A 26,547-nucleotide genomic window follows, 5' to 3' on the forward strand; every position below is an offset into this window, starting at 1 on the left:
GAGAAGAGAGAGATCCACAGGAAGCTAAATAAAGAGCAGAGCATCCATAGAGCTAATCTTTGTAATTTAAGGGCCCCTTATATTTCATAGTAAGATATATTTTTCACAAAATTATTATTTTTGAAAATAACTCTGAAGATCATGGAGAAAAAAAACTGAGGGGGACAATCTGATTTAAGTTCAAGTGCTCTAAGCTCTCCTAGGCTGATTCCTAGCACATGACCCCAAGAGTTCCAGTTGATTCTTTCAATTAAAAAAATATGTTGCACACCTACTGTGTGACAGGCACTATGCTTGGAGCTACTGTGAACAAGATAAACATCTTGTCCTTGTTCAGATTAAATTCCAATATAGGGGAAAAGACAATTAACAAGTGTTCACATCTATAAGCATGATCATTACAGATTTTGATGGGTGGTGTGAAGAAAATGAAGAGGACGATGAGTTAGTAACTGGGGAAGGTTTCTGTAAGCAGGATATCAGGATGTGTCACCTCCATGGAGGTAACATTTGAGCTTTAACCTAAAGGACATGTGCTATACTCTCATTCTTTTATTTCATCTGTGTCGATGAGGAGAGCTTGGTTATTTTGGTAAATGCTTGCACAATCCCAGCATATTGGGTTATTCCAATATCATCACACTTTCCTCTTCCCTAAACATCTACTCCAATGTCAACACTTGGCATTTCAGTACCAATGAGGAGTCATGATCTGTGGGCAAGTCTTCCTTGATCTCAATAGAGACCACTTTCCTGAGAGATAAGAGGGTCTACTATACAATTCAGATCTCTACCTTAAGTCATCTTCATTGGGTGGTGGACATCTGTGGTCCCTACCTATTTTAGCATCTTATGACAAGAGCATCCCAATATTCCTTCGAAGGATCACCCTTCCCTGATTCTCATGCCATAGAAGGTGGTAGTGCTGATCCTAGCTCCTGGCTCCAGGAGTGGTTATGTGGGCCTGTTCTGGCCATATGAAACACCCCACCGTGCTGGTCACAGTGATAGCTTCAGGAATGGCTATGTGATCCAGTATGAGCTAGTCAAAGACATTGAGCATCAGCCCCTGGCACTCTGGCTGGTATCGTCAAAAAAGAAATGAGCTCTTTTTACTCTGGGATTGCTCAGCTGGTAGAATGTAAGCCTAGAAGTCCCAGGGGTCACCAGAAAGAGAAGAAAGCTAGATAGATAAAGAGGAGCCTAGAGGAAAGGTGATACAGTGAACACTCATAACGTCATTTGAGCCCTGGATCCATCCATGTGTAAAGTCAGATCTGCCCCTTGGGCTTTTCCGCTATGTCGGCCAACAAATGTCTCTTTTAAACAAGTTAGTTTGAATTGAGTTGCTGTCATCACTTTAGACTAAAAGAATACAATCAGAAAAAAAAATACATCGGCATCTCCTATCTGTGTCTGTGAGGTCTATGGGGGGGGCGGTGCCCACTTGCACCACCTGTTCCATGATCTTTGGTACTGTCCATGGTACCACCCATATCCAGGTTTCATACTCATCTACAAGCCACAGTGGTCTCTGAATGTCAGCTTAGAATTTGTAAAACTGGATTTTGCAGCAACATGCCAAGTCTACATGTGACCTGATTAACAGAGACCCATGACATTCCCCTCAGCTTGACCACATGCCCCAAAACAGGCAGCTGGGGCAACTAGGGAAGTGATAACATCTTCATGTGTTCTAGCAAAGGAGTGGGCCACCCTCAGGTGCCAAGGGCCAACAGGTTGTGCAGCTAGGGGACACTCCAGTCATATTCATTGTCACAGAGTAGCATTTTGATAGTCTACTGCATTCTTTTGTTCAATGTAATAATCCTTCATTTCTGTTTCAAAAGGAGGCTGGAGCAGTTGTTTACATTTTCAGAAATCCACCAATGGCAAAATCATCACACATTCCAGGGATGGTGATCCATAAATAAGACTCTAAGCTTGGAAGGATCTTTGTCTCCCCTCCATCCAACATCTCCAGCCATGGTCCTCAGAGAGGGCAAGTCTAACATAATTCCTCATCCTCTTTATATAAGGATTGTCCAATTAACTGTAGAGCTAAATGAAAGAGGGAAAAAGACTTTTACCACATGAAGGTAGTTTCAATGAAGTTATAAAACCACACATCCTCTGTTGTGTGATTTTTTTAGTTTTCATTTGATTATCAATTTCAAAAACTCTGTCTCAATCAAGGTTCTTGACTATGAGCAACCCCCCCCCAAAACAAACAAACAACAAAACCCCCACAAAAAACAAAAACAAAAAACCCAACTCTGACCATTTCAACCTAGAAGGAATTGTTTAAAAGGTACTGGGAGTTCACAGAATCTCCAAGGAGGCTAGACAACCAGATGTGGAGGCAAGGCAGCCAGGAATAATGCTGAACTGCAATGCAGAGCTAGTCCAGTGACGATGTCACAGATGCCACCACAGACGTCTTGTTCCATGAGGCCTAATGGTGGACTCTGGGTGCTGTTGCTGAGAACTAGTTCCCCTCATGCCTCTGGAAACTAGATGTGGCTGATTACTATGGCCACTCTCAATTCTACAGTCTCTGCCTTTCTTGGTCACTACTTTCTGATTCACGGTGTTGTATGAGTGTGACAAGAGTCAAAGCCTAGGTTATGTGTCTGCCCTTGCTGCAGGAAGACTGTGAAAGTATGTCATTTTCTCTCTGTAGAGTAGGAGCTGGACTCTGTTCCTACACACAAATGAAAAAGATTCAGATGCTGAATTCCTTACAAGAGTGACAAATGTCCCCTAAAAAATATGACTAGTTGAAGAAGAATGGGAGAATGTGTAGTTAGGAGAGATAGCTTTGAGAGTTAGCTGAAGTCTCAGCACCTGAAATTTAATCTTTGTATTTTATGACCTGAATGGCAAAGGTCCTGGATGCCAGACCCCAAGCCAGGTCCCTACTAGATTGGAAACCTAGCCCTGGATCTCAACCCAACTGACAGGAAACTCTACTTCCTCTCCTGGTCCCTCCCCTGGAACTGGATTTTCTTCCAATAAACTTGCAGTCCCACATTTAATCTACTCAGCAATCCTGAGTGGCCAGTTCTATTCTAGTCAAGACCCATCCCTCACAAGAGTTAGGTTCTAATGTCAGCACATAAGGTGAAAATCATGTAGAGCCAACGATTACCCACAATCCCCCTTTCTTTAGTTAAGCACCTGCTGGAGTCACTGGCTTGAATTAGGAGGTCATGCCACAGGGTGGATAACGTGTTCCTTTTAACACCAGAGTTCTGTTTGGCACAGGACACTCCCACTATGGCGGTCAAATGGAATCGGGGGCTTCATAGGTGCCATCTCTTGCACACGTGGTGACACAGTTTCATTGAGGGCAAGCATGGCCAGAATGAGCACACGATTTACAGTTTAAATTCTTATTTTTCTCTCTCTTCCTATTTCTTCACTGAGCTCACTCATGTGCCAGGTGAAACCACTCCTTTCCTGACCTTCATTCTTCCACTATCAGGAATAACTATGGAGAGTAGGGATTCTATGTACTCAGGATGATTGTCCTTCTCCGCTACCTTCATATCATGACTTCAAGGACTAAAAACAAAACAAAACAAAAAAACCCAACAAAGCCCCTGGACTCTGCAGGCTTCTGGCAAGATACACACTTTCCATCCCTTCATTCCACCAGTGCCCACAGCCTCCCCTCCACCATCTGCCTTGAGCCCACCAGGGTTCATCTCTTTATACCTTTTTGGTCCTATGTCTTTCAATTGCACCGCGATGCCCAGGACATTCAGGTCACTCTAACCCTCCAGAGCCCCATCCCATGCTCTCCACAGAATGACAGGCACCCTGCTCACCACGTGGCACACACCAGCCCCCACCCTGCTCGACTTTTCTCTACAGCACTTATCGCAACCTGACACACCGTATCTCTGGGATTTATGGATCTGTCTCCGACCACTACGACAGAAGCTCTACAAAGGGAGGCGGTTTTGCCTGTTTCCTTCCCTGCTGCATCCGCACCATTGAGAAGAGTGTCCAGCACATAGTAGGCTTTTAATAAATGTATGTCAAATAAATGAATGACATGGAGTTTCATGGCTCTTCACGATCTTTTCGATAGACTCTCGCCCATGCCAAGTGCCCTTTGGAAGCCCCGTGCCCCTGCCAGCCTCTCTTGCATAACCAGCCAGCCCAAGCCTGCACTGCCTATGCCATTTGCATCCATGTGGCATCAGGAGAATTGTACACACTGGACTCACTGACCAATAGCAGCCTCAGGCTCAGTAGTCTGCCGTGTGTGAAATATAAAACGGTATGACTCACACAGCCATGATCATACACTTGCTCCTCCAAAAACGGGCAAATGCCAAGTCCTGAACTTAATCCTGTCTTTCAGGGCAAGCATTTCAGAGATTCATTTCTAAATTGTAGTTACATAGCAAAAAAAAAAAAAAAAAAAAAGTGTTTCATAATAATAGGATCCATCATATTCCGCCAGCCGAGATTCTCTGCTTGCTCCCCCAGATTGGGGGTCCAAAGACAAGAGAAGGAAGTGCCAGGCCCCCACTGGTGAGCCTCCCCTTCTTAAAGCGAATGGTCTCACATCTGAGGCTCTGAACCATCACTGGTGGTGGAGTCCATAGAGATCTTCCCATCACCATCGAAAGCTGCCCGAACTTTGCCAGGGCAGTGGGCGATGCTGCCTGGCAGAACACATGCCCAAGTCAGGGCTGGAGGATTCCTCCCCCACCATGGATTCTAATTTTAAAAGCAGTTAAAGAAAGAGGCAGGGAGGGAAGGAGCTGAGGGAGCCGCAAGGATGGAAAGGGTAGCAGTGCTCACTTACCGGTAAATGATGCCCTTGCTCTGTAAGAAGAACAGACCGATGGCAATTTCTGCAGCGTAAAATCTGAAATTAGAAAAAAAAAAAAAAAGCGATGGAGAGATTCAAGGACATCGTATGCCTGGCAAACCCTCAGAATTCCATACGATATTGAACCAGGCATAGGGCATTAACATCTCACCATGGATGGTCAGCCACACGTCTCCTAAAACGACGTCTGGGAGTGTAGATGTGTGGACAGAGTTTAGAGAGCCGGGAGGCTGCCTTAAGGACAGATCAGAGGTTCAGCACTTGCTCAGCGGGGAGGAGGCCCTGGGAGAGGACGGACTGGATGGAGAACGACAATTTCTGTCTACGACAAATCGAGTATCTGAATACTAACAGCTAAACTGTTGGAGGCTTACTGTCTACATGCCACCATCTCAGGTTATTATCTGATTAAATTCTAATAACAGTTCTGTGAGGTAGGCCTTACTTTTACCTCCCTCTTCCTGACATGAGGAAACAGAGGCTTAGTGACAGAAAATGACTTGATTAAGTGATATCACTAATGAATGGCATGACACCTGTCTAAAGCGTGAGCTCTTTTTTTTTTTTTTTTAAGTTTATTTATTTATTTTGAGAGTGAGGTGGGGAGAAGCAGAGAGAGAGGGAAAGAGAGTCCCAAGTAGGCTCCAGGCTGTCAGAGCAGATTCCAATGCGGGGCTCAGTCCCACGAGCCCGTGAGATCATGACCTGAACCTGAAACCAAGAGTCAGACTAAGCCATCCAGGTACCCCTAAAGTAAGCACTTAGCAAAGGCTGAGAAGAAAAGAGATTTTGAGAGAACCAGAAAGTCCAGTTATACCACAGGGTTAGGCAGGGCTTTAGAGAACTATGTTAAGCATTCTGACAATTTGTTTTCTGTGATAATGAGCATAGGGTCCGTGCTCAGTTAGGCATTAGAAGCAAAAGGAGAGCCAACCCCCTGGTCCTATGGGAATTATGACTAGATCTAGAAGCTCAAGAATGCAAACCCTACCAGAATCCAGTGCTCACAACCTCAGCAGGTGGGAAGAGAGGGGGCAGAGCTGAACTGAACAGGAGCCAGCAAGCCTTGGGAGTGACCAGATAGAGCCCTAGATTGAGCCCTCGGGGGCTTTCCAGAGGGACAGTAAGATTTTAGCAAACCCCTCAGGAGAGGCTAACTCTGGTCATCCTACAACTTGCTGTCCCTGTTCACCAACAGCAGGGGAGGAACATGATGAGATCTGTGTTTTCAAAAGAAGATTCTGGCTGCCTTGGAACTGACAGGGACAGAATGGACTCAGCAGGGGAAACACAGTTCCAAAAACCTGAATCAGTCTCCCCACCCAGGAGCCACAGGGCACAGCTACAATGCAACTTGATTCCTCATCCCCTGGGAATAAGGGCATCTGAGTGTGTGTGTGTGTGTGTGTGTGTGTGTGTGTGAGAGAGAGAGAGAGAGAGAGAGAGAGAGAGAGAGAGAGAGAGAGAGAGAGAGGTGTAGGACAAAAATCTGGGTCAGAATGTGGATCTGTCTCACACCAGCTCTGTGATCTTGAGCAAGTTTCTACAAACTCTGGGCCCAGGCACATACTAAGCTCTCAACAAATACTGACAAATGAATAAACAAAACCTACAAGGATATCCCCCGAGGCATCTAGGGGGCCTTTCCCTTAGGAGTCTGGGGCAAAACATCAGCGATAAAGAAAGAACTGTGGTTCTCAAGCTTTAGGTTCTTAGCTGGTATCAGGAAAACAAAAAAGAAAAGGATCCCATATCAAGCAGAATACCTTTTTCCCCTGGCCATACATTTATCATGAAGCGGTTCAAGATGCTAACAATCCCTATTCAGCTAAAAATCCAAGGGAACAAACATGCAAGGATCCCACAGGAAAAGAAGAACAGCACAAGTTTGTACTTACACAGCATGAGGCTCCTTAAACCGGCCAACTTGTTGGATGTGGTACATGAGGTCACCCCCGTTCACGTACTCCATCACAAAGTACAGGCGGTCCTGGGACAGGAGAGCAAACGGCAACATCAATATCCTGTGTTTCTCAGGTTCCAGATGGAGAGCAGCGGAGAGCTGGGATTTATGATCAAAACCCCCAGGACTCTGTGACAAACCCCTATTTGCCAGGCCCATTATTTCCCAAATGCAGTATTTGTGCCACTGGAAGAATGCAACTGGGCCAAGGTGGCACATGATTTTTTTTTTAAATTAATAACTGCAAAGTTCTATTTGTTTGTACTGGAAAATGTAATTAGCAGATTAATATTGTGACTTAATGGATATTATTATTTAGGATAAAAGCTAATTGTAATGAAGAGTGGAAAATAAATCCATGGATCATATTACAGATAACAGGTAACTGTGGTAACCAGCCTCCAGGATGGCCCCCTGTGATTTTCACCCCCTGGTCCTCACGTCCTTGTGTAGCTTCTTCCCACAAGGAATAGGACTGACTTGCATAACTGGTAGAGCAGTGTAAAAAATGGGGGCACCTGGGTGACTCAGTAGGTTGTGTCCGACTCTTGATTTTGGTTCAAGTCATGGACTCACGGCTCGTGAGATTAAGCCCTGCATCAGGCTCTGTGCTGACAGCATGAAGCTTGCTTGGGATTCTCTCTCTCTCTCTTTCTCTCTCAAAATAATTAAATAAATATTAAAAAAAGAATATTGTAAAAATTACAGCGTGTGACTAACATGACTAGGTCACAAAAGATACTGTAGCTTCCATTTTGCTCTCTCTTGGATCATTTGTTTGGGGAAGTTGGCCACCACATCATGGGAATGCTCAAGCAACATATGGGAAGGTACATTTGGCCAAGAACCAAGGCTGCCAATGGCCAGCACCAACTCCCCAGACAAGGGAAGGAACCACCTTGGGAATAAACTCTCCAGCCCCAGTCAAGCCTTCTGATGACTGCAATCCCAGCTGACCACTTGCCTACAACTTTTCATGTGAGACCCCAAAACTAGAACCACCCAAGTTAGCCACTCGTGAGTTCCGGCCCCAGAAACGGCGAGATAATAAATGTTTATTGTGGTTTTAAGCCATTAAGTATTGAGGTATTGTAATAGATAACTAACTAACTAACATGTGACTACGGAGGGAATCTGAGTGGCCCTGGAGGGCCTATCCAGAAGGAGTGCAGGACTGTGACACAAGGAGCCCACAGAGAACTAAGCTCACATACGTGAAGTGCTCTAACACGATGGTGGCCTCATCACAAATGTTTCAGCCACCATCAACAAAATCTTATGGCTCACAGAAGATTATTTTATACATAACAGTCATAGATGCCTTTGTCCAATGTGTACTGTCTAATAACTGGAATGATAACTATTATAAAATAAAGCTGCCAGGGCACCTGGGTGGCTCAGTCGGTTGAGCGTCTGACTCTGGCTCAGGTCATGATCTCAGGGTGTAAGAGTTCGAGCCCTGCGTCGGGCTCTGTGCTGACAGCTCAGAGCCTGGAGCCTGCTTTGAGTTCTGTGTCTCCCTGCTCTCTCTGCTCCTCCCCCACTCGCACACACTCTCTCTCAAAAATGAATAAACACTAAAAAATTAAAAAAAAATAAAGCTGCCATCTTGTGAGCATTTATTATGTGACTTAGCCAACTGTCTTTACATATTTTGTCTCATTTATCTCTCTAAACAATCCAACAGGACAGTATTACCATGCTTCCCCTTTTAAAGATGTTAAAGTTCAAGCCCAGAAAGGGTAAGTAACTTGCTGATTGTCGGTGATTCAGCTGTTCAGCGGCAGAGCCGGGATTTGAACCCCAGGCAGGTTGGTTCCAAACCTTATCAGGCTGCTACCCGTGTAAGACTCTGACTAGACATTGTATGGATGTGTGCGTGTGTCCTCCCTTCTAAGAGCTTCCAGTCCAGGAGGGGCGAGAAAGGACCTAGAGATCCAGCCACACAGCAAGACAGAAGCTGACAGGTCACAGGGCAAAAGTACAGGTTGATCAATTATTTTTGCAAAGTCAAGGGACTTTCTCACACTACTTCACCCCCTCAACATCTTTACTGAGAGGCAGAGAGGGAGGCAGAGTTATCACTTGTGTCTCTCAGTGTCCAAGGCGTATGAGGCTTGCAAAAAAAGGTCATCCACAAGGTAGTGGCAGAGTGGAGATAGTCAGTCAGAACCGCCGACACACAGCCCCTGGTTCTTTGGGGTTTTTTTTGATAGAAAACAAGCCTTAAAAATAGCATCTGTCTTTGCTGCACGTTGAAGGGAACCAAAACACTTGCTTTTAAAAATTATTTTTAAAACTAGCAGATGGCATTGGCCACAGAGAGAAAAGTAAGTAAAGGAGAGATTTCACTTGCTTGCTTGCAGCTTTGGAAGAACTCAGCTTGCCCCCCAAACTCATTAGTTAGAATCCCAACATCAGGGAGAGCTCTGCTTGTAGCTAATGCCGTGTTTTGTGGTTTCCTTCTGCCATGAACCGGATGCGGGAAAATCCTGAGATCCATCATCTTTGAACTGTACTGAGTCTGCCTTGGGCACACCAGTGCTTCATATAGGAAACAGTGTGGCTGGCGTCCTGCCTTCCCTGTTTTCTGAACGAACACTTAATGATGCCCGCCCTAGGCCAGGCATTATTTTACTACCAGGGAGGCTGCTATGAATAATCCATGGTGCCTGATGTTAAGGATTCCCCAGATGCGTGAGGAAACCAGGTAAATTTCTAAACGGCACTGTTTCCCAAAATGTGGAGGGAGATAATTTTAGGTGGGCTACGGATGCATAAAGCTTTTCCTTCATAGTTTTGTGTTTATTTTAATGTGTATTTTGGAAAACAGAACTAGCCCTTGAAGCCCCTGATTCTGTGGCTATTACTGCTGAGGGGGACAGCGGAGTGCACAGAGTTACAAAGGACGAAGGAGTGAGGCAAGGCTGGGACCAGATTATGATAAATTGCATAAGGCCATCAACTTCAAACTTTGGTTGTCTCCCACACGAGCTCCAAGATTTTACCACATTTACCCGCCTCATCCGCTAAAATTTACTTATTTTAAAGATATTTCCATTAAAATTTACTTCACTTTTTTTACTTAGACACATTATTTAACAATTTTACAACTTCATACCAAAGTCATAGGTGGAAATTCATTGTCTCTGTAAAAAAACAAAAATGCATATCTGGAGTCTATCAACTCTATGCTATATCTGGTCTGGCTTTTGCTCTATCGGTCCCTCAACGGACTTATTTTTAAAGCGAATGCAATTCGTCCATGTACCACCAAGTTCATCTGGCACTCCAAGGTAAGGCACATCCAAATTTGAAAAACACTGCCAGGGGCAACCTCGAGCCAATCTTGAGCAGGGAGGTGAATTTTAGAACGGTTCCTTGAGCATTTATTTTTGCAAGTCATGTATTAGGTGTTAAAGGGGTAAACAATGATGAATAGCATATGGGCCTTGCCCTCAGAGAATTCAGAGTCTTGTGAAAACAGATATGCAACCAACTCGAGCCAGAATCTAAAATAAAACGTGATAAGAGGAATTGCGTGACAGGCACGAAGAGGGAGCTCCGGGGGCGTCAGCTAACGAAGTGGTCCTCACCCACTGCCTCTGATTCTTACATAATTATCCCCCCCACCAACATAATGCCCTGAGATCTGACTTTGCTCCCCACTCTTCCAATAAAATCTTTTCAAGGCCTCGAAAGATCTTTCTTCTGGTCACGTGCAGGGTTCTCCATTAGGACCTCTTCGCTGTACTCTACTCGTGAAAATCAGAAAGGTGTTGGGCATTGAGTCTCCCCGAATTGTTCAAGTTTCCAGCGAGGGCTTGTCACAGCTTAAGACTTCAGCCCTCATCTCTCTTGGCTGATGAGTCTTGACTTATATTTCCATCCCCTGTCTTTCTCCTGAGCTCCAGTTCGCTCCAGCTGGCTACAGGACGTTTCTACGTGGGTGTTCCACTGTCGACTCCAATTAAAAGCGCAGAAAGGCAAGCTCTCCCTTCCCTCTTCAATCTAGACAGCCTGCTCAACTTTCGAAGCGTTTCCCCCAAAACTGTCATTGTTATTGTTGTTATTCTTCATTAACACGCTGCCCTTGTCCCCCGAGCATGAAACGACTTCAGGTAATTTTAAATTTCCCTTCCCCTTTCTCGCTTGTGTTCAGTCACTGAGGAAATCAAACTAAATGTCTGTCTGTCACACCGCATCATGCAAAATGGTTGGATAGAATGTCTCACATCTGGAGCGGGAGTGTAAGGGTAGTTTGATTTAAAACAATGACTGCAAGGCATGTGCCGAATTTATCGGGGTGGGGGAGGGCGGGCAAGGCAGAGAATTCAAAGAAATCGTCATTCTTTCCCCAAGGCGGCTGAAAGCGGGATGTGATGTGACGCCCACGTGACTGCTGGGGGGGACACCTGACACTTTTAAGAAGATGCCACAGACAGAGAGGATCCAGAATGTGGGCAACTCCAAGAGCACGCGCCATGCTTTCAAGTGAGTTTCAGTAAGCATTTGCCTATTGAATGATCTTTAATGGTTTGCGAAGCTGGCCAGTGAATCGATCCTGTCCGTAAGCCGTTCCTTTTATTGCTCAGATGCAAGTATTCGTCTCGAGAAGCTGTGCGGTGCCATGGTTGAGAGCCGTACCTGTAGCATGCACTACTAGTCCTGGGTTCAAGTCTCAATTACACCGCTTGCACACTCTGAGGGCTTGCATCCGGTACTAAACCCTCCCTGCCTTCCTAAAGGGGTAATGATAGCTTCTCCTTCAGAGGGTTTTGCAGAGATATAGAGATGATGCATGTCATATCCTTGCAGATTCAGTGCCTCCCTCAAGTAGTCATGGACATGTGTCACACACAACTTTTTCCCCTCTGTATTCTATAGCCTTAGAATCTTTCTCAGAATCAAGCAATGGATGCTCCTCTTTCTTTCCAGCTTTCCAAGCCTTGCCCTTCCACACAGAGAGCAAAGCTCTCAAGGGCTAGGACCATCTCTACTCTTCCTTGGATTTCTGTAGATCTTTGATTACTGAATGAACATGCAAAGGCCACCATTAAGAAGGCAGAGAGAACCAGGGTGTGTCCCTTCCTACCCATACCCACTTTATATGCCTGGGCTGCGTTCCTGAGTCCTCTCCTGCGCTCACGATCCTCAGATGCTTCAGTTGCCTAAAGCGCCAACACGTGCAAAACTCTCACCAGCTTCCCCTCCTCGGAGGCACTCGATGCTGTGTTTGTACCACCAGCGGTAGGTTACGCCTGGCTCCTACCCGTTAGTTTCCTTGCACTCAAAATGGCGACTCCCACTTGACAGGAGCACCAGTGATCCCTTCCCTGTAGATCCAACCCCTTCTTAAAGGTTCCTACTGAGTTGGTAGTGGCCAACTACCAGTGGACTGGGCCAGGAATAAAACTTCTGACCTATGCTGAACCAATCAGATTCTGTTTCCCAAGAGTACGAATTAGAACCAATCAGATTCTCTTTCCCGTGAGTGTGAATCAGGGAATTCGGCAGATAGGCAACCTGCAAGGAGTTAGAGAGGCTATGCTGTTACCATGATCAGGGAGAAACAAAGAAAACAAGGATAAAGAAACAGACATCTATTCTAGAAAGCTTTGAAGTTCTGGTTCTTCATGAGGCTCAGGTACATCTTTGCCTTTGGGTTGTTTCCTTCCAATAAGATTCTGTCTCTCTCTCTCTCTCTCTCTCTCTTTTTAATGCAATAGTTTGGAGGAGGAGGTTTTCTGTTTCTGGCAACCCAACTATTGCCTACTGAGACTCTGCCAGAGTTCCTACAGCAACACCCTTCTATCAAACCATACCCCTGGGCACTCACGCCAACTCTGAGCCGATCCTGAGTTACCAGGACCCCTTGGACGTTCTCAGTGCTCAAAGGACATGACCTCAGGGGCCAGGTCTACAAGAAGAACCATCCTCACCCCTCTCCCTGTCCCCGCGTGCATTCTGGGGCGATGCCCATCCCAGCATGCCTTGCAACTGAGTTCTTGCTGGACCACGACAGCAAATTTGGGGAGGAAGTAACTTCTGTCCTTCAATGACTCATAAAATCTAATTCTATTTAAAAAAAAAAAAAAGAAGTGCATATGTTCAATTGAAAAGAAAACATTTAAAATAGATGTTTTGCTAAGGAGACTTAACTGCCTGTGCCCACTGGCAGTTGGGAAGTTGCATGAATGTGCCAGGCTGACAATTGTCCCTGAGAAAAACTGTAAAAGGACCGGAGGAAACATAATCCTTTTGTGCCCATGCAGCAAGGCGCCTCCATTAGTGCAGGTAGCCTCCATTTATTATTTATTCTGCACATTGTATATCATCGTCTTAAATCCTCACTTATTACGCTCACTTGAAAGATGATGAAACCAATATTCAGAGCTGTTAAGTGACTTTCTAGAGGTCACACAGCCAATAACCACACACACAGACTTATGCGGCTGAGGCGCTCATGCTTATCCCTCTGTGCTTCTAGAACAATTTGCCTAAACCCCAGTTCATCTAATGAGCAATTTTAAAAATTCAACTTCTTTCTGATGGCTTTTACATCTCCTTGGGTATTAACTTTGGCCATCTTGTGGCACATTCAACACCTTCAAATTGTTTTATTATAGACATTTCTGAAATAATATAAATTCAAAACAAAGATAATTATCCACGGACCCCTCCCTAAATCAAATCAAGGTTTTCATTTGTCTATGTCTTTTTCGGATTCTTTTCCGTGTGCATATGCAGTTTTAACACGTTTAGAACAATCTCTTAAATAAAATTTAATACCTTTCATTCTCGGTTAACGTTGTGCCATGCATATTTTTCAGAGATTTTTTTAATCCATTTTTTTTGAGAATATACTTCTGATGTAACTTTGCTTTTCCAAATAAGTTTTTTAAATTTAAATTTGCATCATTCTAAGAATGACAAAAGTTGTTTTGCATATTGGTGGGTGTCTTTTTCCCTTTTATCTATTTTGGCCACCTTCGGATTTTTTTTTTTAATTCTATTAAGGATCGTTCGTTTTCAAAATTCTAAGTCACTAGCGAGAAAAACACATCAAATTTGCAGCACGTTAGACTGGATTTGTCATTTTTTCAAAGTAGCTGATTCATAAAGGAATTCTGGGTCACAAAATACAAAATGACAATCCACTCGGGTTACACTGGCCTCCTCTCTGCTCCTCAAACACGCTGAGTATATTCCCGCCTAGGGCTCCTACACTCACTCTTCCTCCTTGTCTAGAACGCTTTGCCTCCAGATAACCACATGCCTCGTTCCCTCACTTGCTCTGGTCTCTGCTCAAACGTCACCCTTATCAGAAAGACTTTTCTTTGATCATCCTATCAAAAATAGCATCCCTCCGACCCAATGCCTCCATCTCTTCCGCCATAATGTTCTGTCGCACTGTTGTTGGTTATCTGTCTCCCCCCTTGGACATAAATTCCCCAGGAACAGGGGACTTTATCTCTTTTGTCCACTGATGGAGCCCTCACAAGGATGCAGCTGGGTCCCGACACATTTATTTCAACAAATAAATATTTGCTGACAGGATCAATCAGCATTAGTAGCCTCTGTATACTGCAGGCATGGTCTGACTTCTAGGGAGGCTGGCTTCAGAGATACTGCCTGCTGCAGCCCAGCCTGCCTCCCCTCCTCCGCAGCACCAATCAGGGGGTCAGGGGCGATGCAATTCTAGAAGGTGAGTGTGAGCCAGATGACCGCCTCTATGGGCCTTCCCCAAAAAGGGGGTGTCGCCTTCCTGCTCACCTGAGACAAGCAACCGATGATGGTTTGCCTCATATATATGCAGTGCTCCCTACATTTGAAAATCTCTCCCACCATAAAACCTTTCCAATCATTGCAGTATCCTTGTAGGGTGAGCAGGTGACTCTTCCATAGTGGAAGGAACCCCTGAAGGGGCTTTAGGAAACCCGGCTGTCTAACCAGACATTTCACCTCTCTGAGGGTTGGTTTCCACTGAAATGTGGACAGCATTTGCTTATAGTGTTCTGGTGAAAACTGGATGGAATCATGAGAGCGAAAGTGACTTAGAAACTAGACAAAGGAACCGGGGTCAGGATAGCAAGGTTGGGGGTCTGGACTCTTGCAGAACAAATCCCAGTGTCACCATTAACCTACTGTGTGAGACTGCACGAGTTGCTTAACATCTCTGAATCTCAGCATCCTCCTGGAGAAAGCAGGGACAGTACCTGAATCTCAGCATCCTCCTGGAGAAAGCAGGGACAGTACCGGTGTCTACCAGGAGAGGCGCACAGAACATACACTGCGAGCACCTGCAGAGTGCGGAGCGCACAGCCGGCCCACGCTGACGTGCTCACAACGCCAGCTGCTGGGTTTTGTTGTTTGTAACATCACGGTTAAGGCCATGTGGGCTGCAACTCAACACAATGTGCTAGCAAAAGCCTGGCTCTGCATTCAGTGGGCCTGGGAGCCTGTGCTGTGTCTGGGGAAAACTACCCCCAATGTCCTACGTCCTCAAACCTTTCTCCTGCAAAGTGGGATGACAGGTAACCCTTTCCGTAGCATGGATTTTTTGGTGAAGTGAAACCAAGTGTTTGGAAGACCACACGTGGGAGATGCTCGGATGGAAAGTCAGGTCCATTCCCAAGACGGAAACATGGGGGAGCACCACGAGCCTTCACTGAGCAGGGGAGAGGTGAGCCAGCAAAGGGTTGGGGCTCGGGCCCCTGCCAGAGCCTAGGGACAGGATGGCTGCTGGTGGCTCTGCCCTAGGAGCATCACATGGCCTAGAAATCCAGGCAGCCATGCTCAGCACCCTCAAAAGACTGAACATTGGGGGCGCCTGGGTGGCTCAGTCAGTTAAGCGTCCAACTTTGGCTCAGTCATGATCTCACGGTTCATGATTTCACGTCCATGTGCTCTGTGCGGACAGCTCAGAGCCTGAGCCTGCTTTGGATTCTGTGTCTCCCTCTCTCTCTGCCCCTCCCCCGCTCATGCTCTGTCTCTCTCTCTCTCTGTCTCTCAAAAATGAATAAACATTAACAAAAAATTTTTTTAAAAAGACCTAACAGTGTCACAGTTAAGTGTAAAACCCTGTGGAGGCAGGCTGCCTGGGTTCAAATATTGGCCCTGAAATGTACTTGCTGTGTGGCCTCAGTCCCCTCGTCTTAGAGGGGTGATGACAGGACCCATCCAAAGGTTGTCATGTGGTTTAACAGTGTCAGCCTTTGCCTCACGTGAGTAGGCATTATTATGTCTTTGAAGTGAATTTAATTTATGTAAACTCAAAGTATATGTGCTTAAAAAAAACTATCTGCCACGAAGGCAGTGAGGGCATCTCCTCAAGCCAAGCACAACTATAACATTTATGGTTACATTTTCCCCAAACGATGCGGCCCTTAGAGACAGCGTAGCTACTTTGATCCGTACCAACAAGATGGCAGTCTGTTCCACCCTCAGCCTTGCTGGATTAGGAGACTGCGAGGTGGCCGCCAACATGGGCCTCCATCCCCACACAAGACTCGAACCCACGGAACTGTGTTCTCAGCGCCGTCTCTCTTCCCTGACATGTGACACCCCTTGAGGGGACGCAGGGCACCGCATGATTTCCAGGTAAACCCCAGCCCTACTGTCTAATGCCAGAAAACATACTGAAATACGAGTGAGGCAGTGCAGTATGAAAAGAATTGCCTCAAATCCACTCTACTATCATTTTGAAAGCAGTACCTTACTAATAGAGATACTGTACGTTAATAAATTAATGTTTGTCACACATGACTAATACCTCCAATCTCAATGCATTCAACCAAAATTGAAAATGGCGCTCTAAGTTGGTCCAACCTCTTGCTTGAGAACAGGATCTCTTCTTGGTCTATTCACCAGACTGAGACCCTTCTTGATCTATTGATGTCAGTGGGTAAACCTGGGGACCCACGATGGGAAAAGGAGAAGATGCAGCGGGGAGGAGTTCAGAGGTTTAAGAATCTAGTCTGGTCCTGTCTCTGCTACCTCTTGAGTGCCTGAAGGACCTAATTCCCTAAAACTCAGGCTTTGGAACTCTCTTCACCACTGTGCCAAGGCTGTGAACTGTTGCTCGTGTAATATTTTTCTTTACATCGACTCTCTTCTTTTACGAAATGTTTTATTTTAGAAGCAAGTGCTGACTAGTCACCTTTGGAGCATAATCATCAACCAATTTGTGACAAACTGTCCAGTAACAAGAAAGAATCAAGCGTTTATCCAGCATTTCCTATACGAGCTGTGCCATGGGGAACCAGGCAAGTGAGGAGGGGCAGCCTGCCTTCAAAGAGGCATTCCTACCAGTAAATGAAAAAGGAATGACAGAATTAGGGTACCGCCATTAACGGGCCTAGGGGCTGAGTGAGCATCAGTGACGGCCAACATCACAGAAAGAGAGACACGGGGTGTTCTGTGCCTTTGAACGAAAGAGCACGCCTTCTATGTTCTTACCAAAGGGATCGGACCTGATTCTGCCCGAGTCTCTAGGCCCGGCTACCGATTTGCAGGAGACACATCAGACAGGAAAACTGTGCAAGAGGCCCACACCTGTGCAATCCGCAAATCCAGACTGTGAAAACGCTCTGGGTCAAACAGCCCAGGATCTTCAGCAGATGAAGGAACGGATAAAAGGAAGGGATGGAGGGGAGAAATCACTGTATTAAAAGGCTTAAAAGACACAGTCAGTGTCTAAAAATGGGAAAGATTAAACTACCGTATTAAGAGACGATAAGACTCAAGTGATAAAACTATAAAGACGCACAATGAAGTCAAGCCATCGCTTGCCAGGAGATCGAGATTAGAACACGAATAACCTTCCAGAGTGGCGGCCAGAGTTCTGTTTCCCAACCGGGGTGGTGGTTTGAGGAACTTAACCTTATAAGAACTCATTACTAAAACATCTATTTTGTGTGTGTGTGTGTTTCTAAATATTTGTCTTATAATACCTCGTAAGCAAAACAGTGACTTAGAAACGGGTGTTTGCCAAAGCTTAGAAACGGAAGCCTGGCACTCTTCTGTTAAAAAGAGGATACAGGTGTGCTGACACCAAACAGAAACATTCCCCTTGAGGCATTCAGGAGAACTTAAAGCTAATTAAAAGGGGAATGTAACTTTAAATCTATGCACCAGCCAAAGTCACCCTTTGTACCCAGGGCCACTTTGCGCTGGGGTATATGCACCCTACTTTGGCAAATACGGTAAGTGACAGAGCCAGGATCTGAACCCAGGTCCTTCTGACCCCAAAATGTATCAAGAGACTTCTTCGAACAGGGAAGGAGCCGAGGTCCAGTTCCGTCCCTTTCACACAGGGCTGTTCTAAGCCCGGTGTGCGGTTACACTGAGAAAACCCACCCCAAACCCAGTTTTAGATCTTCCTGGGCTGGGAGTGTTGAATCTAACTTAGCAGAGCACAGGACTTGGTGATTTTGGAGAAGACAGGAAGTCTCAAGCTTTAAATTACACGCAATATACGATAGCATCCCGTCTTACATAGGAGGTGGGCTCTAAAATTAGCATGCATAGTAAGAGCTGCACAGAATTGAAATAATCTCAAAGAATCCCTTAAAGCATCTTGAAGTCACTGGGCCACTGGCCCGTTAGAAGCTCCAAAGGCAAGGATTAATTTTGTACCTTTTCGCATTTGGGCTCTGGCCACCCCCTCCTTAGGCATGGAGGCCAGGGTCTAATTCGAACGGGGAAAGGTGACAGATGACTTAAAGGGATGGCCCCTGCTCTCGCAGATAGACATGGAATCACAGTTAACAGCGAATAGGGCACAAGTGTCCCCTTCTTTTCTTGGGAGCCACGGTTTTGCGCTCACTAGTCCCTGCCTAGGACACTGTGCCCCCTGCTCCATTAGTCTCCCACAGGCTGTGTTTTCAGGCAACCCCTCCCTCAAGGAGGTCCCTGCAACTGGCAGAATATACTGGAGCATTTATCTGGAGGGTCTAGAGGGCTGACTATAACCGTCTAAACCCACATCCTGTGGCCCTTCCCAACTCACTCCCATCGCTAAGCTCTGCTAGAACATCTTATATTGTGAGAGCAAAAGTCCTCAGCTCCTGTCCTTAAGTCACCTCTTGCTGTCTGAGAAAGACCCTGCTCTGTTGGTTATTAAACCAATTGCCTGAGTTCTTTTATCCTCATTGAAACAGCATCTGCCTAGGGGAGAGCTTCTCAGTGGCAACCTCAGAAATTTTCAGCAGCATCCCCTGGGCACAGCAGCCTCCCATCTCCAGAATGGAAAGGGTCCAGGTGCTTCTTTGGAGTGAGCACTGCTGGGATGGCTTTGGTCAAAGCCTGGAGAAGCCCTAGAGGTGGAATGGCCAGGCCCCCGGACAAGTTACCATGGTCTGGAAGCAGGAATGGAGCTGGGTCAGGAACGGCGGCTTCCCGGGCAGAGCCAGCACCCGCTTCTCCACCATCGTGCATTCCACATCGTCATCTTGGATCACGACGTCCTTCTTCAGGATCTTCACGGCATAGAGCTCGTCTGTGCCTTTCCGCTCTGAGAGCATGACCTGGGAAAGAGAATAAGCCTGTCAGGGTGGTCGGAAGGGCCCAGAAAGCCGCGGCAGCCGATGCTCATTCAGACCCACTCCGAGCTCTGCCCAGATGCCCTCTGCGGACACTGAAACAATGGATAAAGTTTTCTCCAGACCTCGCATTTTGAATGGCTAAACCCAATAAGTAGGGAGGGTTCCAACAACAACAAGCAAGTATCGATCCTTTTGGGATTTGTATCAATGCCCAGCCAACAGGGCTAGGATGTAAACCTCATGAGGGAAAGGATCTTTGCTGGTTTTGTTTACTGCTGTCACCCAAGAGCCTGGTATAGTGCCTGGTACATGGTAGAGTTTCAATAAATATTTGTTGAATGAGAGAATGGGCGAATTCCTGATAAAACTGAATTTGGAGCACCTGTCTCCTTATTCACTCGATTATTTAATATTCAAGAAAAGCCTGCTAAGCGCTGGGAATACAGCAATAAAGAAGCAGACACGTTCTCTGCCCCTGCCATCCAGAGGAAGAAAGGCTTCTGGTATTAATTACAGGGATGATTAATGTAATATTTTAACACCCTCTCCTGCTGTCCCGGGGCTTCCTTCCATGCAGCTGTGGTCACCAATCCAGCAGGTTAATCAGGGTGGCTCAGGACACATCATTACTTTCACTGGTTGTGATTATGCCAGATGCCACAGTGGCCAGAGGGTACCATTTTCAAGAAGCCTCTTAGAAGCAGCACAGGGCAGTACCACTACCCTGCAGGAGACCTGATCGGCCCTGGGGCTTCTGGGAAGGCTTCCTGGAGGAAGAAGCAATCAGGCTGCAATAAGCATTCACTGCATGCACTGTGTCGTGTCACCACTACCTTTTTGAGTACTTACCAAAGTGCCACACAAGTAGTGGTTTTCATTTGTTATTTCTCATTACTTTGCAGAACCCCATTTTACAGGAAAGCCAGGCTCATGGAGGGGAAGATGCCCTCACACAGCAAATTCAGTTAGGGACAGGGCCAGGGTTTGAACTCAGGTCTAACTGACTCTAAAGTCTCTGCCTTTAAACACTTGACTTGCTCAGAGCTCCAGAAGAATCCTCAAGGTGCTTAGGTGGTTGGGTAAATAAAATGCTCACACCTGACTCAGCTGGGGGACCAGAGAATGCAATAGAGCCTTAAGGCCAGAGGGAGGGAGGCCTAGAAAGCTCTTTGAGGCAGGAGGGCAGCTTGGCATACTTCGTTCAGCTCTTACCTTAATGGTAAATTAGAGTCTAACTGCATGGAAGCTTCCAGGCTGAGCCCACCGGCTCCCAGAGGCCCCATTTCCTGCTCTCACCATCTCCTTTCTCATCACAGCCAGGGGTGGCCATGGGCACTGTAGACCCAGGAATTTAGAGCACTTAGCAAGAAAGTTCCTGGTGCACACTGCCACTACCATAGGACTTTCTCAGCTTCTCCCCTCCAGCACCACTAGAGAAATAAGGGCTGCCCAGCTGAGCAGGTCCTACCTGCTGGGCATCTACTCGATCCCCACGCAGACCCGCCAGTCCACATGGCAGGGTGGGGCTCAAAGCGCTGGGCCATGTGTCTTCAGTTTGTTTCCGGTCTTCCCTGTTCTCTCGCTAGTCCTCAAGGGCCATTTTCCCTTCCCCAGCCCTCACCACAGCAGAAACAATGCCTCCAGGAGGCCAGTGTTCGAAGACGCAGAGAGGCAGGTGGAGACAGGGCTTTTCTGCTCCCAGGTTCCAGAGAAGATTGGGGAAGGGACAAGTGCAGGGTGGAGGCAGGGACGTGACTTGCCTGGGAGACAAACCAGTAGAGGGGCTGAAGGTGGAAAGAAGAACCTTCAGCTGAGAGGACGCCTGAGCCCAACAGGAGGGGCTCAGTAGTGAGCCGGTTTCGAGTGTGGACAGCCCCATCGACCCGTCACCACTGGTCAAGGCACCATCTAACAATCCCCTTCTCTTTTTTTTTCTTTTTAAAAATTTATTTATTTTTTATTTTTTATATTAAATATAATTTATTGTCAAATTGGTTTCCATACAACACCCAGTGCTCATCCCAACAGGTGCCCTCCTCGATGCCCATCACCCACTTTCCCCTCTCCCCCACCTCCCATCAACCCTCAGTTTGTTCTCAGGATTTAAGAGTCTCTTATGGTTTGTCTCCTTCTTAATAAGGTTTCTCAGGATCCACATATGAGTGAAAACATAAGGTATCTATCTTTCTCTGTATGACTTATTTCACTTAGCATAATACCCTCCAGTTCCATCCACCTTGCTTCAAATGGCATGATTTCATTCTTTCTCATTGCCAAGAAGTATTCCAAACAATCCCCTGCTCGACCACCCAAGACACAGAGGAGGGGGCCCTGGACACCTTGAGTGTCGATGCAGTCATGATAGGACATCCCAGCCCCCTGACAGGAGGAGAAGCAGGACAGATGGCTGAGAAGTTCCCTGATAATATTTCCATTATCCCCATTTTACAGTTAGACTAACTGAGGCTCAGAGAGCTTAACCTGCTCGAGCTAACAACTGCTCTAAAAATGCTGCTCTGGCCATGTTACTCAAATGCATACAATCCTTCAGTGATCCCCACAAGCCAGACAATTCCATGACCACATTCCCTTCTTTCTTTTCCTTTGAATATTCTATTCCCACCGCTTGCAATGTCCTTCTACACTCTTTCACTGCCCAGAAAATCAGTGATTCAGCTCAGATGTCACCTCCTTCTCAAACCCTCAGGGATGTACTCAGACCCAGTGGGTCACTCCCTCCGCTGGGCACCAGGACTTTTCTGTAGCTATGTCAGTCACTTTAACACAAGTTTCCCAAACTTCCATCGATCATTCGTGTGCCTTTTGCACATCTTTTCCCATCACCTAAATTGGTATTTGCTTAGTATTTTAACAACCTCGTCATATTTTTACTTAACTAAATTTATCTGAAAAAGGAAACTCTGTATCACCACTATTAATGGCAAGCCAGTATCACCAGCCATAAATGGAAATAAGCATAAAAATAAATAAAAGCAAAGCAGTGCTAGGAAATTCTAGTTAGCTTTTGCTAGCTGCTGAAGGTTCCAAGCCAGCCTCTGTGTGCTCTCCTTGTTAAAGGGAAAAATGATGTTAGCAAGTGTTAGAGAACTATTAACGGCATATTGTCATCAACTGAGATTTTCTTGTTCAAGTAATAAGAAAGACTGAAAGAAAACATAAAGAGAGAATCATTCTATCATGATGTGATTTAATTTCATTTAATGTCACTCCTATGTACCACCTAAAAAAATCTCAAGCACTAAGCTAAAATCACCTTGCAAATCATCAATGCTACGTGCTTTGCACCTCAGGAAATACTGTGGCATTTGCAGAAATCAGGTTTTTTAAAAATTTCTTTTACATTTATTTTTTTTAAGAGACAGAGAGAGACAGAGCACAAGTGGGGGAGGGGCAGAGAAAGGGGGAGACACAAGCAGGCTCCAGGCTCTGAGCTGTCAGCACAGAGCCCGACGTGGGGCTCGAATTCACAGACTGAGATTGTGACCTGAGCCAAAGTCGGACACTTAACCGACCGAGCCACCCAGGCGTCCCTGAAATTTTTTTTTTTTAAGTCAACTAACAGGGACGTGTGTGGATTCTGGTCCCTTGCTCTGTCCCAAGCAACATGGGTAGAAGGAAGAAAAAACCGATACCAGATAGCATCTCTGACATCGTGTGAGTGGTGTACAAATGAGCCAAGGTTGGGAAATTCCCCTGTATTGGCTGGAGGAAAGTAGGAATGAAACACATGAAACGCTGGTAACTATGGAGATACAGAAGTGAATCAAGTCCTAGAGCAGGGGTCAGAAAACTTTTCCTGGGAAGGGCTGAATAGTAAATATTTTAGTCTCTATATCAACCACTCAACTCCACCACCATAGTGGGAAAGCAACCATAGACAATACACAAATGCATGGGTGCAGTTATGTTCCAATAACATTTTTTTGTATAAAACTAAGTGATGGCTAAATGTCCACTGATAGATGAATAGATGAATGGATAAAGAAAACAGTGTGTGCATGTGTGTGTATGTGTGTGTACACAGTGGAATATCACTCAGCCACAAAAAACAAGGAGATCTTGCCAAGTGTGACAACGTGGATGGACCTAGAAGGTATTGTGCTAAGTGAAATTAGTCAGAGAGAGAGAAATACCATAAGGTTTCACTCATATGAAGAATCTAAAAACCAAAACAAACACACAAACCAGAAACAGACCCACAAATACAGAGAACAAACTGGTGGTTGCCAGAGGGGAAGGGGTTTCAGGATGGGCGAAATAGGTGAAGGGGATTAAGAGGTACAAATTTCCAGGGGTGCCTGGGTGGCTCAGTCGGTTAAGCATCCGACTTTGGCTCAGGTCATGATCTCACAGTTCGTGGGTTCAAGCCCTGCATCAGGCTCTGTGCTGACAGCTCAGGGCCTGGAGCTTGCTTTGGGTTCTGTGTCTCCCTCTCTCTCTGGCCCTCCCCTACTTGCGCTCTGTCTCTCTCTCTCAAAAATAAACATTAAAAAAAATTAAAAAAAAAAAGAGGTACAAACTTCCAGCCATAAAATGAATAAGTCATGGGGACGAAAAGTCCCACATAGGGAATACAGTCAACAATATTATAATCACATTGTACGGTGATGGATGGTAACATTGAGGTGAGCATAGCATAATGTATACAATTGTAAATCACAATGTCATACACCTGAAACGAACAGAATAACGTGTGTCAACTATACTTCAATATAATTAAGTAAATACGTACATACATACATAAATGGAGATGGGCCAGGCACCAGATGTTTCTAGAATATGTGTTTCAAGAAAGATCAGGAGAAATAAAAGTGACCACATATTCACACGGGCCGTTCAATTTGGAAGTGAATCTTGGCATGCCTTTCAATTCTTCTGACTCTTTATTAGAAGAACCTTCTGGTTGGGCAGTGCACCCACCTGGCCACAGCTGATTGGATCAGAGGTAGCTACTGACCTAAGCTGAGCCAATCAGTTTCTCCCTCCAAAGAATTTGGAATAGGCTACTGGGCAAAGTCAGTCCTGGGTCCCTGAATAGAGAAACACATAGGTCTGCCTAGATTGGTCCTTTTCTACCACACGCAGGCAAAGGAGAAACTGATGTGTCTTGGGGGCAGGGGGGAGGGGAAGAAGTTCAGAGAATGAGAAGAGGCCTTCCTTTCCAGTTCCTGGTTCCAATTTCTCATGAGGCTTGGCTGTTACCCATGAGAAACCTCCATATCCCTACAATGAAGTTACCATTTTTTATTTAGATCAGTTGGAGAATATTTCTGGTACTTAGGGGGTCCTGTAAGACAAAATTATTATTTGGGTGGCTCAAATTCTTAATCAAAATTAAAATTTCAGAAAGCCAAATACCAACAGGTCAGTACGCAATGAAAGCCAAGGCAAGGTCCATTCTCTATAAAGGACGATGCCTCCTGCTTCTTGGGGACACTCATTTATGACACAGATCCCAAGCACCAGAAGGTCTGGGCTGTGGCCTGTGGTCTGCATGTTAACAAGTGTCTCTCCCCCTCCCCCTCATGACCCTAATCACGAAATCTGTTGATTTGCGGAACTCCGGAGTACTCTCAAAATCGATTCATTTCATATGGTGGTCAGGAGGTATCCATGGGGAAAACAGACTTCTACCTTGATGTTCCTAACAGCTTCTTCTTCTCAGCAGTCATTAACAGGGGTAAGAAGGAAACTTCCCTTTGTTCCTCCTTAATATTCTCATCAGGCTTTTCCCTTTCAATAGGAATCTCTCCGGCCCCTCTTGGAGGTCTTTTTGAGAGCTTTCCTCACGTCATGAAGGAGGTGGTTTTTCACAGTGCTTATAAAGATTTAATACTCCTCAATCCAAGACGCAATTTATGCCCCTTGAACCTGGGCAGACCTTTGCGACTGCCTCAATGAACAGGATGATGGCAGTGGCCCCCTGTGACCTCTGAGTAGTAGCTTCTCAGTTTCTCTTGGGACACCTGCCTTTGGAGCCCTGGTGCCACCATGCCAGTGAGGCCAAGGAATGAGACCCCGTGGAGAAGCCCTGGGACTGCATGCTAGCCAGCCCCGGTGCTCCAGCCTCAGCGGTCTCAGCCACTGCAGGAGGGACCCCAAACCATGATCAACCAGCAAGCGTTCCCAATTCGCGATCCTTGATGCACGGAGACACTGGGAGATAATAGTCTGTGGTTGGTGGAGTTTGGGGATGATGTCTCACCAGCGACAGACGACTAGAACAGAGTCTTCTAAGTTCCCACGTGCACTGATGTAACCCAGCATTGTCAGGTGTGGTCCCTGTTACCTTGGTTTCTTTAATTCTTGGGTTTTGTTGTGCATATTCTCTTCTATCACTTTCTTTATTTTATCTTATTTCATTTCATTTTATTTTATTATTTTATTTATGTTATGCTATTTTATTTTTAAATGTTTATTTATTTTTGAGAGAAGGAGAGAACAGGGGAGAGGCAAAGAGACGGGGGGGAGACAGAGGATCTGAAGCAGGCTCTGTGCTGACAGCAGAGAGCCTGATGCAGGGCTCAAACTCACAAACTGTGAGATCATGACCTAAGCCGAAGTCAGTCTCTTAACCGACTAAGCCACCCAGGTGCCCTTCAATCAGTTTTATTTTTAAAAGGCTTCAATTAAGAGATGCAACAGAGAAGGAATTCATTGTGCCTTCCAAATGTGTCATCTTTTCTAGTCTTATCCAGGACTTGGAAGGCTGGCCAATTCATCCATTCATTCAGTAAACATTACATGTCTGGGATGCACCAGGCACTGGGATAGGCACTGGGGATGCAGGGCTCACAAAGCTCCCCCTACTGCACAAATAATTACCTAAATCAGTTACGATTAAACCCCAGCAAGAGAAGTGCACGGCGCCTCACGACTGGTTAAACAGAGGACCCAACCTGATCTCGCAGGTCAGCGAAAGGTGTTCTGGGGAAACAATAGCGAAGTGTGGACCTAGAAGATCAGCAGAGCCAGCAGGCATATTTCAGGCAGAGGGAAGAGAACTGTGCTCCCTTAGGATCAAACTATCCAAACCTACAAACCTTCTCCTAGAATTACTGTAGGAAGTGAGCACTCAAGCTCTAGAATGCAGATCCTAGATTTCAATTCCCAGCTGTCTGCAAGGCAGCAACCAATCATCTCTAGCAGAATTGGAGAGATCC

At 45.8% G+C, this 26,547-nt stretch overlaps 1 protein-coding gene across 3 annotated transcripts in view; it reads right to left on the reverse strand.

Annotated features, from left to right (window-relative positions):
* The window catches only part of PRKCB (protein kinase C beta), a 332,144-nt gene that overhangs the window by 39,744 nt on the left and 265,853 nt on the right, over nucleotides 1-26,547 (reverse strand). For all 3 annotated transcript variants that reach the window (XM_058711142.1, XM_058711141.1, XM_058711143.1), the window contains 3 exons: nucleotides 19,172-19,345; nucleotides 6,751-6,842; nucleotides 4,826-4,888 (listed from right to left, as the gene is read on the reverse strand). In XM_058711142.1, coding sequence (XP_058567125.1) covers nucleotides 4,826-4,888; nucleotides 6,751-6,842; nucleotides 19,172-19,345 — 329 coding nt within the window. The remainder of the gene's footprint in view (nucleotides 1-4,825; nucleotides 4,889-6,750; nucleotides 6,843-19,171; nucleotides 19,346-26,547) is intronic.

The sequence above is a fragment of the Neofelis nebulosa genome, chromosome 18 (genome assembly GCF_028018385.1).
Source record: "Neofelis nebulosa isolate mNeoNeb1 chromosome 18, mNeoNeb1.pri, whole genome shotgun sequence".
Taxonomy (NCBI): Eukaryota; Metazoa; Chordata; class Mammalia; order Carnivora; family Felidae; genus Neofelis; species Neofelis nebulosa.